Below are 15,982 nucleotides of genomic sequence, written 5' to 3'. Positions count from 1 at the left end.
CGCCCCGTTGATCCTGTCACTTTCCTCATCAAAGTTCCCTTTAAAAGTCAAAGAAAGATCATCACTGATAGTACGTGAGATGTGTGCATTAGGTCATAAAAGCTTTAATTGACTCACTGTAGGTACAGGCAGGAACAATGCATAGACTGAACACATTAACATGGTGAAAATGGTATTTCATTCACATACACAGTTTCCTATCTCTTGAAAATCTGTGAAATCCTAGTCATATAAGGTAAAAAAAAAAAAACTGTTCAACATAATAGCATTACTGCTCTGCGTTTGACCCTCAAGCTTTTCCTCACCTTTGTAGTGTTCACAAATATTGATGAGCCAGTTTCCTGACATTATACAGGAATTTCAATATTGTGTCACATTAATCCTTTGAGTCTTAAACACATAAAAGAAACTTTTGAGGGTACAAGTTTGAAAATGTTGACTGTCTGGGTTTCCACAAGGTCACACAAAGTTAGATATACAGAGCTAAGCCCACAGAAAACACAAAGGTGGAAATTAAAATGAGGTGTTTGGACGTGAATAAATACAGCTAATGGAGCTGGTGGGAGCAAAATAAATAGTAAAATGCAACCCTTAATGTAGTATAAGGAAAGAGACATAAAACAATTCTAGCAATGACCTTGCCTATAAGATGGAGTAGTAATACCTCTGTTGAATGTGTATGTGCAAGTTAACTCAATATGGCCCCATTACTGATGGCTCTAACAAGCTGAGGTCAAAGGTCAGACAGTGGAGAGTGGTAAAGGATGGAGCGAGACTGTTAAAGGTCCTTTAAACACCACCTGCCTCAACACACACGCAGACAGAGAAGAGTGAGCCTTGACTAATTGTTACCAGACCGTGTTTAAACACACCCTTAGCGTGCCTGTATTCCTGTTTGTGACCACCACTAAAACCAGGGATCTTTGCATGGATTTCAAAACACACTTAGAAGGCAATAATTCAATAACAAATTTGGGGACATTTTAGTGTCACTTTTATTTATTCTAGTGCCTTATATTCGGGATTACAACAAAGACGATGTTCGCCCTAAGGAAAACAACAGCATAATTTTGACATGAACATAAATAGATTAAAAAATCTCCGTAAATCAACAATATTAAAAATAAAAATAGTCAACAAATTATTTCAAATATAGATCTTCCGTTCAACTTTGTCCTCTCTCCTGTCTGCACCTGCACTAAAAGAGCATGGTGTTCTACTTTTATCCTGTGATAGAATCCATCATACCTATACTGGTCAATAAAAAACAATTGTGTGATTGTAGTTCATCTAAGTACTACCTGTGAAATGCCCGTGAATGCTTAGTATTAACCTGAAGGTGTTCATTCTGTCCGGCTGAGACTCTCGTGTGTACAAAAGCAAAATATCATCCTTTAGCAAATTAATACAGATTTTTTATCCTTTTCTGCCACAAAGCTGATGACTGCTGGCCTCGGTTGGCCTTCACGCTGCAGCTTCACAAAGGGAACAAGTGGCAACATCCTCTTTAAGACAGGAAGCAGCAGGGTTTATGGGAAATGTGGTCTCAATTTTAACAACATCACATGTGTTAAATTGATACCAGTTGTCAAATATGTGGTTTTATTGAGTTTGAATGCTTTTCAAATAGGGAACATCAATTCAGGTAAAAAGATTTAGCTTATAAAATATAATTGACCAATCATCGGGCACAAGGTGGGTACACCCTGGATAGCAGGACCAAACCATTCAGACACATTGATAACAAGAACACATTTACTCATTCACTCAAGTTCAATTCAAAGTAGGACTAACCTAATAAACATGTTTTTAAAATGTGAGAGGAAATCAGATAGGAAAACATACAGTAGTGCGAGGAGAACATGCAAATACATCATGACATCACCCTATTTCATATTTATTTTTGCCAATTCAACCACCTTCACGATTTGTAATGCCCAATATTTGCCAGTTTAAATACATTTTCCCAACATTTTTAAATTCCATTACCTACAATTTGCAACTTCGAACCAATTTCTGTGGTTTTTAAAATCCAATTTTTACCCCCTTTTCCACCATTTTTGGCCATTTTAATCAATTTTATTTGTGATTAAAACAAAAAATTACATCTTTAAAATGACTATATACCAGGAATCTCACCAGAAATTTTTCACAGCATGGGGGGTCGCGTGGTGCGTGAACGAGTTACATCGGTGCAGAAAATTTTGAAATGTATAACTCTCTGATGGCTAAATTTGGTGAAGTACAGCTAAAGTTGTTTTTTGTTTTGTTGTTTTTTTCATCTCTGTTCCAGCCTTACTTTAAAGCTAAATGTTATTTGTTGAATTGGTCAAGGTGATGAATGTAGTTAGAGAGTTACTCATTAAAGACTGATTCCAAGACGCACTTTTCAAATTGCAAATGCAGTAATATATGAACACACACACACACACACACATCATTTTCATCAGACGGTATTCACGTCTGTGCGCGCGCATGTAATATGATCTGTTGAGTTATAAACATGAGGAGCAGATTCATGTGTGCTCCACACTACGTCTGGTTGAAGCTACACTGTTTATATTAGACGGCATTTATTTACGCTTACCAAGCGGAGGATGTACACAGGCAGCCCGGGGGGCACTAACTGGTGGCAGGGGTCCTCAGGTAAAGACAGCGGCATCCAGGCAGATCGCCTGTATTAAATAGAAGGTGCGGCTGATGTATGTGTTTCTCGGTTATTTAGATTGAAAAGAATTAAAACCACCTGTGCATGCCTGGAAGTGCCTTTTTTGTCCAAATGTGCAACAAGTATTATGACGATACCGATTAAAAAAGGAAAAAACTACAGAAAATCCCCCCTACGTTGCTGAAAACAGAGCATTAGGGGGCGCCATTGCTCCGTAGGGGAGCAAAATAAAAAGTTGGGGGCCCCTACGCTCAACAGCGCTAGCGAGAACCCTGTATACTATGGCACAAATAATAATAAACTTCCTGGATAACAGTGGATATTATTCATAGAACAATGGACCATCGTTTTGCTGACTTTATGGATGGGCCGCAAAAAGCTCTGCCCTTTATTTCTCCTTATAGATGACCCTGTCTCCACATGACTGTTCTTCAATGTTCATGACTGTATTCAGGTACAGTGGGGGTCCCGGGTCTCTGGCACCTTTATTTTTGGGGGCTAAAAAGGTTGAGAACCACTGCTCTATATGAATGTATCTTACTGGTTTGATAAAGTTCTAAAGGCCATCATTACATGTATGAAGATCTAAAAGCCCTGCAGCTGGAGTATATTACTCATGTCTAAATCTATCACTCAAACAGCGACACACAGAGGATCACTTTGTTCCAAGATGCGCACTCAACCAGAGAGTTCCAGCTAGGCTTGCTCTCAGAAGCAAATGTCCCTGCATGTAATGTCAAAAACAAATGCCTTCTAAATCCCAATTCTTTGTTGCATTTAAGCAACTGAAGAGATCCAAGCTAAACAGCAGTTTACCCATTTAAAAATACAGTTTGGGTTTATTACCTTGTTTAAACTTTTAACCACAGTGATAATTTGTAAGAAGGGTTTGTTGCAATAAATTAATGACATTTCTCACATTCAAGAATACTCTTATTTCATGAGCTCTTCAGTCGTTAAGACTTATTTAATGTGTGGCTCTTAGCTCCGGGTCTATAAATCGTGCCTTCCCTAAAAAGCATTCCCATCCGCTGACTTTCCGAGATGCTGAGGTGGATAGGAAGCTTGTGTTTATGTTTGAGGGGCCAACAGAGTAGTAGAAAGTTAGGACAGCTTAGACGAAAAAACAATGGATTTCTATCAGGATCAATAACCAACCTAATGTCAAACATTTGTCCCTTGCTGTTTGCTTTTTTTTTGTTTATGCTGTTCAGGGACAGGTCAGGGACTATTGTGTGGCAAAATGCCACACCAAACATACTGGATGACAATTTCACCACAGAGCTAAAAGACACCCACGCAATTCCCCAGATTCTCGACTTAACAGCAAAACACTGCAGTAATTTTAAATGACAACCCTGTTCTCCTGCAGTCCTTTATTTCCTCTCCAGTCAATCACAATAACAGATAAGTAATGCAGCCCACCCAAAATCAAGATCCCAGAGTTCCTTCTGCGGTCAAGTTAACTGTAACCAGTGAAAACGTCAGAGCTCTGTTTACCAGTGTCTGCTGTAGCACCGCTCCATCCATCCACACATTCCTCTCTTACAAATTACATTTGTCATCCTGAAAGCTGATGGTTTACACTGGCATGCTTTGAACCCCATGAGAGCAAGCAGCGCGTGTGCATGTATGCTAGTGCATGAAATGTGCATTAAAGCAGAAGGTTCCAACTCCATGGACGCGTCCCGTACATGGATAATCAGTGGCGACTGTGACATAAATCATGCTGTGTGTGTGATCTCCTACCTGTTATTGTCATGTTGCTGTAGATGTTGGACAGCTGCTCTTTCAGCAGGACGAGCTGCGTGCTGGCAGCCTTCTCCCTCTGCAGCTCCAGCATTATGTCGGGATGGTTGGCCAGTTTGCAGCCCTTCTGCTTGTCCAGTGCAATGTCACTGCGCACAATATCTGAAAAGCAGCAAATGGGAAACAATAAGCACAACAATAAATTCTAGGGGTGTGTATTGCCTGGCATCTGGCAATATGATTCGTATCCCGATACATAGGTCACGATACAATACGATATATCCCAATATTAAAGTATAAGGCGATTATTGCGATTTTAAAAAAAATACATGACTTAAGAAACAACTAATCTGTAAATGTGTACACCTTCATGAGAACATTATGTATGAAATATATTTTATTGGCATATTTTTCACTCAAAACATTGGCTTTAACACGCCATGTGCCAACAACTTAATATAAAAAAATAACATACAATCTGCCTGTGGCTTTTAAACCAACTTTGACTTTAGTGCAACTTAACTGAGGTTTATGCTTAGAACAATAAATAAATGCAGAAAGTTAATACTTTATTTTTAGATTTTTTGAAAAAACACAAGCTGGTCAACATGCCCAGGTTTCAGTGCACTTCTTTGTGCAGTTACAATGTCTCCGGCAGTGGAAAAGACTCCTGGTTAAATAAAGGCAAAAAAAAAAAAAATTAAAAATTTTAATTAAAAAAAATTGATATGGATGCGTTTTGATTCGATCCGAGAATCGTGCAACCTAATATCGCAATATATCGCCGAATCAATTTTTTCCAACACCCCTAATAAATTCCCTTAATTTTTTGCAATAATTCAGATTTACAACAGGTCAACGTAAACCTAATTAAGCAGTTCCGTGGTTACAACTAGAAGTTTGTCAATAAATCGAACATTAAATTAATCGTAATTCAATAACAAGTCATAAATGTTCAAAATCGATAGTTTTTCATAACTGAATGACAGGAACATGACTGTGGTTAATTTTACTGAATAAGGTAGCTTCTGTGTTGGTTCAGATTGAATTAGCTGAATAAGCTAATATTTTAGGTAATTTTATATTGTATTTATTTATTTTGTAACATGATTACAGATTTGGTGATTTGACATAAATAACGAAAAAGGTGACACATCTGTTTGGTTACTTTAATTAATGGATACCGTCATATGTGCTTTGTTTTAAAGTATGAAATACCCACAAAGTGAGGAAAAAATAAACTCTGAATGGGGGAAGAAGAAAAAGATGCATTGAAAATCATGATAATCATTGAATAATCGAATCGTAGCATCCTGAATCATAATCAAATGGAATCCTGAGGTTCCTTAGATGGCACAACCCTATATACGTAGTCAAAGATAGAGAAATTATTATTAGAAAATTTAAAACATCACCATGCAGTTTTGCTGAATTCTATTCAATCCACTTCATCCATGCTCCCATGAAAATAACTTATCACAGTTTGTGTTTCCAGGTAAGGCCACGGATACTATTTTACCAGATGCAAGTAACTAGGTTATTAATACTACTTGCTATTATAGTTGTAGGTAATACTACTTGCTTCACTTTTTTGTGTTTATTTTCCTTATTTGCAGGTAATATCAAATCCCTAAGAAGAAAGTGTGTAATTTACCCTGAATCCTTTTGCTGCCCTGGAGACAACACTATAATAATATAACACAAGAAACTTCGCCTGTGATTCCCAGCGTGTATTAAAGTAAAGTAGAGGACCGAGACATTGGCCCCAGACTTACAACCTCTGTTGAGCGCTGGGCTGATAGTAAAAGTTATAATCTAAGACCTGAAGAGAACAAAGGAACATCAGCTAACATTCAAATTTTTGCCAGAACATTACACAAAAACAAAAACAAACGACCTCCATTGTTGTTTGATTGTACTCGAATAGTATTAGAATTATATTTTTAAGAGTTTTAAATCACATAAGCTTTAGCCAATTATATAGTATCTCATCATAAACCTTGGTGATATTAGTCAAGAACAAAGAAAGTACCGTAGCTCCATTTGTAGCTTTCAGAAAAATAGAGGAAGACATTGAAGTGCCTTTTTTTAAAGATAATAAGCATTTAAAAGTTTTATTTTTTGTATTTTAGCATTATCTTGTTTGCTTTGATGAAGTACAGGTAGAAAATATTTTTGCAAAAGTAATAAAAGTTATTTGTAGTAATTTAGCCTTGTGCCTCATCAGTTATTGTATATACATAAGTTGGAGATTTGTCCTATCAATGACCAGTGAGTCTAGAGGAAAGTGTAGGCACTGATGTCAGAGCGGCCTGTGCTACTGTCTATAGGAAATGAGGCAGAGGATATTTTTAGAATTTTATCAGAACTCTTGCTTTTTATTTGTGGGCAATGTAAAAAGGCCAAAAAGGTGATGATTGTAGGTAAAAAAGACTTTCATTTCTAGTGACAAGTGGGATATTTGGAACAGCACACATTCTAAAAGTTATACGTTTTCAGAAGGAATAAAATGTGCAGCAAGGCTAAGAGTTTAAATGACTTTTAGAAGGTTTGTTAACGATTAAAGAGGCAAAAGGAAGGAAGGAAAAAGTGTGAACCCTCCACATGTTCAACAACAGCATAGGCAAATTAATGCAGGTAAAGGAACAAAGGTAATCAGACCCAACAGACGGGCTGCTTAAAGCTCAAATTGCTGAAAAGCTGGTTTGATAGAAAGGTGTTCAAAAACATGGCATCACAGTGATTACAGTATGTGCTTTCATTCAGACCTACAGTTGTTATATTTCATACAGCGCTAGAACCTGTGGAGAATAAATTATTTCTTTGATATGAAGGACAATTTTTAGTTCCAAAAATAACATAGTGGCTGTGAAAGTTTCCATGGTTTGTTAGAGTTGTTAAATAGACCAGCAGAACATTCAACACATTTTTAACACAAGTAGTTTTTGCATTATTTTTGGATATTACATAGGAAAAAGAAAAATACATATATATAAAACATTCATCTCAACATTCAGAATAAACATCAATATGAGCATTAAAACAGGAAAGAACAAATAAACGGTTTTTGTCCATTTTTGGGTTTGGTTTGTGTAACGTTTTTGTTTGTTTGTTTGTGTACGTTTCTTGTTGTTTTGTGTATCTTTTTAGTCATTTTGAATGTATTTTTGTTGTCAATTTTGTATATATTGTGTGTCTTTGAAGTCACTTTGTGTATTTTTGCTTTGCTTTCTCTGTAAAATCCACATAAATGAAAGAGCATACAAACTCCAAGTGGAATGGCTGCACATTCAGGTTGCACAGCATGTTTGAGCTGTTATGTTTGCCAGTGTGTCCATGTAATTATTTTATAGTGAAATGCAGAGGTGAAAGTAATAGATTACGAGTACTCACGTTGCTGTGATTGAGTTGTTTTCATGGGTACTTGTACTTTTTTGAGTATATTTCTAAATAAGTAATTTTACTTGCACTTAAGTAAGTTTTAAACGCCGTTACCGAGTAAATTATATATTTTTTGTTTTAAAATGATCAACAGACATTGTGAAACTACAAAAAAATGAAATGACCAGACAACAATCAAATGCATCACATCATAGCCGATCATGCAGATTAAATGTAACGCACGCTGCCAAAATAGCATAGAATGCCTGTTATTTTCTCTGAGCATCACCAGAAGAACTAACCTACTGCTGGACTATGTGAACCGAAATCACATGACACATTTGGCATGACACTGTTTTAGAGTTCATAAATGTAGCTACACCTAGAGCCTGGGATTTATTTATTTTAATGAATTCATTTGTGTTAATATATATATATATATATTTTTATTTTTATTTTTTAAAAGAACTGTACATTTTATTTTATACAGCTGCGTTTGTGGAAAATAAATAAGTTCCAATTGTGCAAGATTTCATCTCTTCCTAAGTTTATACATGAAATAAATTACTGTATGCACCTATGTACCTACAGTAGTAACTTTTACGTTGAGTACTATTTAATTGAGCTACTTTTTACTTGTACTTGACTTTTTTTTAATGTATAACTTAATTGTACTCAGGTACAGTTTGAATTAAGTAACAGTACTTGTACTTGAGTTGAATATATCAGTACTCTTTACACCTCTGGTGAAATGTTTATTTATTGGTTATATATATATATATATGAAATTGTATATATATAATTTATTAATATTTTAATTATTCAAGATTGCCCTATTTATTTTTATTTTTTCAGGCTTGTGACATTTAATACATTTTGTGCTATCACATACATATCAAATATTCCTATACCCACACACATCTAAAAATATATATACAATTTGATGTAAATAAATAAAATAAATTATGTCTTGTGAATATAAAGTTACACAAAAAAAATATAAACTATGTTTAATTAAACCCACACATACTTATCAACATACATATATATCTCACATCTGATTAGCATGACTGAATGCTGCACGTGGCAGTATAACAAAACTAGCTAGTCAGGGCGTTAGCCAACAAGGAAATATACGATAAAGAATGAAATAATTAGTATATATATTTTTTGTTTTTAAGGTGACGTTTAAGAGCAGAAATTAAACGCAGAGGAGAGGGAGAAGCGGCAGTAGCCGTGTTTATTCACCGTCCTCGTAGTTTTTCAGGTAGTAGTCGGGCCCCGGGCCTCTGAACTTGGTGGGGTTCTTCTGGTTGTTGAACTGCAGGAAGTCGGTGCGTTTCCCACCGAAGCGAAGGAAAGCGGGCGAGAGGCCGCGGGCCATGGTCACCAGCCGCCTGGAGCTGCACGTTTAAAGGAAATAAATCAACATTTTAACCTCAAACACACACAGAGAGAAAAACACTCACACACAGACGCACACATACACACACACAGTCTGTTAAAACTATTATCCATCCGACGCGCCCCCCCACTGCTCACACGTTTACCTCATAGGCTCATAATCATAGCACCTGGGAGGGTTTCCTGATATAAATTATATAAATATAAAATACAGCACAAAGCTGGACATCATGACGCACTTTCACACCAGTGTCCCAGTTTTCAGATGATTTGCAGCTTGAATTGAGTTCACACTTGTTCATTAAAGTATGTTTTAGTTAATTATCTAAAAACGCGGGAATAAATACGTAAACATGAGACAATTAATAACAATTTAGAATAAAAATAACCTGTAAAAAATTTTTATATTGGGGTAATATGTTATGTACGTAGCTTATTTTACAATGTTAACCCTACTAAATTAAACCAATGCAAATTAAATTAAAAAAATAAAAATAAAACGTAAGGCTTCGTAAGGAAATACTGTAATAAAGTATAAAGCAACGGTACAGGCTGTAAATCAGGTCAGGGGCCACATCAGTTGCTCTTTTTCCTTAAAATGTACAAAAGTGAAATGGTTCCAAACTTTACATTGTGCTTAAATTCAAGACATGATTTTATGATTATATAATCCTTCAATAGATAATCATCAGTTTCATCATGAAATTGATGTTTTTCATGACGAGCCTACTATTCGTTCATCAGTTTATTGTGAACATGTGTTGCAGTAATAATACGTCAGTGTTACTAAATTATATAGAGCAAGGACTTTATTGTAATGCAATAAATTGTTTGAAGTGCTTACACGAAATGTGTGTTTACCAGTGAAATCACGCTTTATTGAGGTGACTCAACTTCTCGTAAAATAGTGAAAGATCAAAAGGTGCTGAAATACAAAAGGTTGACAGCTATGAATATCAGGAATATAATAAACTGCATTGTTCTATATAAATAGTTTTACGCTTCCTACATTCAGTCTATTTTGACAACTTGCAAGAACGGAAAAAGGGAATGGAAAAACGTAATATTTACGCACATTACGACAGCTTGGTTTCTGCCTGTTCGCCAAGTTTGACACAACAATATTCACTATTACAAATCTCACATGAATTAAACAACTGTTTTTAATCATTATTAATTATACTTAAGACCGTTTTCTCTCTTTTCTTTTTTTTTTTAATTGTGGTTATAGGGGTAAAAATGGAGGATTAACGGATTAAATGTATGAAGGACTCCATAAATTATTTTTTATCTATCTATTTAATGTTTTCATCTTAATAATCACTTATGCATACTCTTGTAAATCATTGATCTCTTCTATTATTGCGTATCTGGTTCTACTTTATGAAACTTTAGCTGAAATTATACTTTCTTCCCATACTTAAATGTTTTCATTCATTTTAAACTACGCTAACATACGTGAATATGTATCGATTTTTCTTCTTCTTCTTCGTCTAATTCTTCTTCTTCTAAGAGTCACAAATTAGTGCCTTTAAAAAAATCCTTGCATCAATAATCATTTGATGCCAATGAGATAATCGGAATAAAAATAGATAAATAAATAAATAAAAATATGAAAACATATATGAGCAGTGAAAACCCTTTTTGTGAACTTTTAAATAACCATAATATGGATTACAAAGCAAACAAGCATGTTAAATTATGAATGGCACAGAGTGAAAAGTAGGACTATTCGTGTAAAGCACATTGATTTTAAGACAATTTTAGGTGATCTAAAATAATGTCAACAATAGTTATAGGATCATTACTTTTTGTGCAAATTTGTGAAAATCACACAGGGCAAAAAAAATACCCATCTTTAGTAAACTAATTGACTCAATTTCTGATTAAAAGTAGAAATCTAAGTGTAATGGGAGCTGTTTGAAAACATGCTGTGATTTTTTTTTTTTTTTAGAAAACGTTTATTCAAATATATTAAATCTCATTTCTTCATTATTATTTATTTCTTTCTTTTAAACTTCAACCAATGTTAATGCAGCTGTCACGATGCATGTGAATAAAAAAAAAGCTCAACTCGCTTTTTTATCGCGATAAATGACCTGATAAATGTGGACATTGCGTTGTTTCATCTTCTCCCAATAATCAAAACGTGGCTTTTGTGCGTTTAAGTGGAAACAACATTTAGAAACTATATGAGCGTGGTTTACAGAGAAGCTTCTTACCTTAGAAAGTCCAGCCAACCGTCTCTGATGGTCGAGGGGTCCAGCTGCAAGGAGAGAAAGTTGTCGTTTAGGACCCTGATCGCACTGCGTGTGTTGACATCCAGGAGAACCAGCGTCCTCTCCATGAAGCCTGAGCGTTTCCCATCGGCTGTAGATCTCTGATACGCAGAAGAAGAGGAGGAGGAGGAGGAGGAAGAAAGCACAGACTGCACCACCAAAGCCACCAGAGATGCCAGCAGCAGGAGGGACCACGGGGATACGCACGGCGGGGATTTGGGCATCTTCTCCGTTGGTTTAGAGCAGATGAGTGCGCGTAAAGAGGCTTGAGGATCGGATATAAGGAAAATGGCTAAACAAACGTCTCGATTGTGGATCTAGATGTCAGTCTCATCGATCTGGATCTGTCGTCTTGTGTGAGTTTCTCACCCTCTCTACCCCCCACCCTCTGACTACTTTTGGGTACACCAAACAAGAGCGCACGCCCCGGACCAGCCTTCCCGTCCGTGAGAGCCAGAAGCGGGGAGGAGAGGGGCCAGCACCGCCCCTCTAGGTTCTCTGAGGTATGAGGACAAACTGCCGAAAAGTAGTGATCTGTTTTATGATTTTCTGAAAAAATGGCTTCCGGTCATTTAAATCCTAAGCCATCTTTTCTAATGAAGCTCATGTCACTGAAGGATCAAATAAACAAGCAGGCAAGTGGCCCTAAGAGCCAAAAGCCAAGTTTAGTAACAAACCAAATAAAAGTTTGCAGTAAAACAGTATCCTCTTGCTGACATTTAAATGCCATCAAAGGCTTTGACTATGTCTGGTTTTCATGAAATCAATAGGCCAACAATTGTTTTCACCTTAGCCAAATAACCATGCTGCGAAAAACAACAACTGTGGGACATCTGTCCGGAGATGCAGATTAATTTGTTTGGGGATGAAGTGGTCAACCATTCTAGCCTTAAGTAGGTTTACTTTTGAAGTCACCCCATTTTCCAAAACCACACTGTATGCACCTAAAGGGCCCACTAAATATACTCCAGGCCACACTTCAAAGACCAAAAACAAGACGAGATACAATCGTGCACATAACTCGTTTGATCATCTCTCACAGGTCAAAATTGTTGAAATGCATTTTTTTAAAAAGTAAAAAGCGTTTGAAGACCATGAATATTTGGGTGCATTTCAGGAAAAAAAAAAAACACAAATCCTCTTTGACGCGCTTTTACGCATTGCGCACGGATGAAGACGTCTTTAGGTCTGGTTTTTCTGAAGTTCTTTTGGGTCTGTCGAGGCCACAGCTCGGTTTGAAGCTGACTACAGGTCAGTGTGAGCTTAGTGAGGCTCAGTGTGTGCCAGGCGATCCTCGGGCGGCCGCAGAGTCAGGGGGACTGGTCTATGGGGCCATTATTGGTCGCTTAAGGTCACAGAATCAAAGAGAAGTACTGACATGTCCAGCTTTAACCCCTTTGGGTTTCCAGATCATCCAGCACACACAACTCTGTCAATTAGCGTATTGGGTAATTTCCACACAGTTTGCAGTCAACCTAGTTTATGTCACATAACGGTAATATTGTATCATAATGGGGAACAATAGCCTACACAATGCGTGCAGATCTCAAACCTTGCAGCAAATTACCCAGATAACTAAAGTGTACGCTTCAGGTTTCTTCATGTTATCCTTTTGGCACAGTCAGACATCAGAGTTAACATGTGGTTTCAATAGGGCCATAGGATTTATTTTCAGCACTGAGTCCTGTGACTTACAGGTAAGTGAGGTTTCACTCTTTGTATTTTTACATGTTAAACTGCAGGACGACTTTTCCAGGAAGGCCAGAAATGGTTAGACAATAATAGTACAGAGAATGGACAAAACATTTTATTAATTCAAAATGTGATTTGGTTGTTATTTCCACATTTACCATCAGAACACCCACCCACCCACCCACCCAAAAAACACAAACAACAACAACCACAAAAACAGTGTTTTTCCACATCGTCGATTTATCTTTGCTTGTAGTGTTATAATCCATCTATTGATTGATTGATTGATTGATGTATTAAGTATAAAACAAAATCTTCTAAAATATTCAGGAAGAAATTATAGTTAATAACAAGTACCAATAGTAGAAGATTATAGACCTTAAATACTTGGGATTTGATTTAGACATTTTTAAGTTTAACAAAACACATTGCAGTTGATAAAATATGGCATGTTTTAAGTTTCACATATATATATATATATATATATATAATTTCTCATTTCTCTTTTACAAATCAAAGCGATGTTTTGTAAATTCAAAAGAACACATTCTAAGCATTTACAAGAGATTTGATTCCACTTTGAAGCATTTTCTGTCACTAGACAAGTTCTTGGAACATGTGGACGAGTGAGTGGCTTACACACACAATTCCCCCCCACTCCACCCCCACCCCAGTCTTGTTTATCTTCCTGAGCAGAGTAGCCAAGACTAATGGGCTAATACCTAATTTCACTCAAAATGCTTTGTCCCCTTGTTGCACAAGGTCTGTTTCCTTTTCTCTCTCTTTAAACGCATGCAATGCAGGATCAGTGGCTAATGCAGAGCAGAGTGCTAAAGATATGGCAGAACTCTGTTTTTACTTCTCTTCTCAATAAATCCCTAAGGTCATCTCATGGGCTTGATTGAATAAAAATAAATACCACAAGTTACTACTATACACTACTACTACTACTACTACTACTACTACTACTACTACTATTACTGCAATACTACTACAACAGTCATGCTACCACAACAAATAATAATCATAATAATAGTAACAATGACAGAATTTTCTAGCACAATATGAGGTATGTATAAGTCAATTGAAGTATTAAACTAACTTGACAATATAAGCATTGATTCATTTATTTCTTCAGGGAGAGCCACATTAAAAGAAGAATCTTGAAATAAGATCAACTTTTGCCTTCATAAAAGATAGAAAACATGTAAAAGCTTGACGCCATATCAATCTGTAGGTGAGAGCAAGCAATAATGTGTAATATTTTCAACAAGAAAGAACATTACATCCAGCAGTCAGTGTGTGTGTGTTGGTGTATTGTTTGTTGAGGTTTGCAGTTTGTAGTGCAGGTTATCAAAACTGCTGATAACAGCGCCATCTAGCGGTGTAGGTCACCATATAATGGGGAAGCCTGGGAATTTACTCAAAGTGAGAAAAAGTGTACAGACAATTTTACTTTTTTTTTTTAACAATACATCAAAAACAACATAAACTTAAACAAAAATTTAGATGTGTAAGAGACAAAAGACTATTTATAAAGCTCACACGTTTACAAACGACAGTGGAAACGAGCCTATCAGTTCTATATGTAAAAAAACTCTGTCACTTTTTCATAGCCGACATATTTTGAACATTTAGCTCACTTTTCTTCCATTTGATACAGAAATGTATGAAAAACACTATGTTCTATATCATTGTTAAAATGTGTACACATGGAAAATAAATCTAAATGTATCGACATACAGTAATTATATCCTGCATTAATCTCCATTAGCGGGCTTCACCTAACCAAACATTCCTTGTCAGAGAGAAGCTGTCATACGAAGGTCGATAACAACACACTCATTTAAGCCAAGTGATTTCAGCCTGCTACGTGCGCGTTCCAATAAAAGGGGTGGAAATGGTAGCGTCTGACCAATCACTACAATGGAGAAACCTGGCAAAGCAACTTTTACAATGGAGGAACAGTTTATGATCTTAAACAAATATAATACATTTAAATACATGATGACAGCGACGACCAACAGTGTTAGAGCAGCACGCACCAGGATGGAATGTTGGTGCACAAAAACACGAGATTATTTATGATATTAATCCATTGGATGGGATAATAAACGGACAGCACTCTGAACAGTTCACCTTTATTACAGCACACATGTTTTTCTATTCAAGTAGACCGTATTATCACACACACACTGGGATGAGACCACATTGTTTCACTGCATTATGTTTCTGCTGATGCGGTCAGCCTCACTAGATTATGAATGAATGAATGAATTAAGATGACTTCACCCATCCACGCATATGGATTGAGACACAGGCTTCATCAGCTGACTGTAGATCAGTCCATCAAATATAAATTTATATCTTTCCTAAAGGATGTCATCAGTAAATGAAAGGATTGCATTAATCCATCAATAATCTTTCTTTCCTCAATGCAGCTGTCAGATCTGCACCAACCAGGATCTTCTAACAATGAGCAGGTCGTTTTGTAAAAGATCTGATTGGTTAGGAGGCGGGGCTTTAGCACTCGCTAAGATCCTAGCCAGAACAAATCCTGTTACCGACCAGGTTAGTCTTCAGCCTAAGTTACCATGATGATTTAGCTCAGTAAGACGTTAGCGAGCTTAGTATAATTTATAAACATTTAGCTTTTGGTGACTGATTTAACACACTGTATCTTACCATTGCTAATTGGACTTCGCATTAATTAAATAAATATGTACATTATAAAGACAGCTTTGGGATTGCTTGTTGTTGTTGTTTGTGTGTGTGTGTGTGTGTTATTTCACGTCTAATGTGGCACTAA

General features: G+C 36.3%; 1 protein-coding gene across 1 annotated transcript in view; it reads right to left on the bottom strand.

The window, feature by feature from the left end:
• hpse2 (heparanase 2) overlaps positions 1-11,843 on the bottom strand; it is a 50,904-nt gene extending 39,061 nt beyond the window's left edge. The window contains exons 1-3 of the mRNA XM_028468604.1: positions 11,425-11,843; positions 9,047-9,201; positions 4,418-4,579 (exon numbers count right to left, since the gene is read on the bottom strand). Coding sequence (XP_028324405.1) covers positions 4,418-4,579; positions 9,047-9,201; positions 11,425-11,705 — 598 coding nt within the window. The 5' untranslated portion in view covers positions 11,706-11,843. The remainder of the gene's footprint in view (positions 1-4,417; positions 4,580-9,046; positions 9,202-11,424) is intronic.
• Between the last annotated feature and the right edge of the window lie 4,139 nt (positions 11,844-15,982).

This window comes from Gouania willdenowi, chromosome 15, assembly GCF_900634775.1.
Source record: "Gouania willdenowi chromosome 15, fGouWil2.1, whole genome shotgun sequence".
Classification (NCBI taxonomy): Eukaryota; Metazoa; Chordata; class Actinopteri; order Blenniiformes; family Gobiesocidae; genus Gouania; species Gouania willdenowi.
This window is presented reverse-complemented; position numbering and strand designations above follow the sequence as displayed.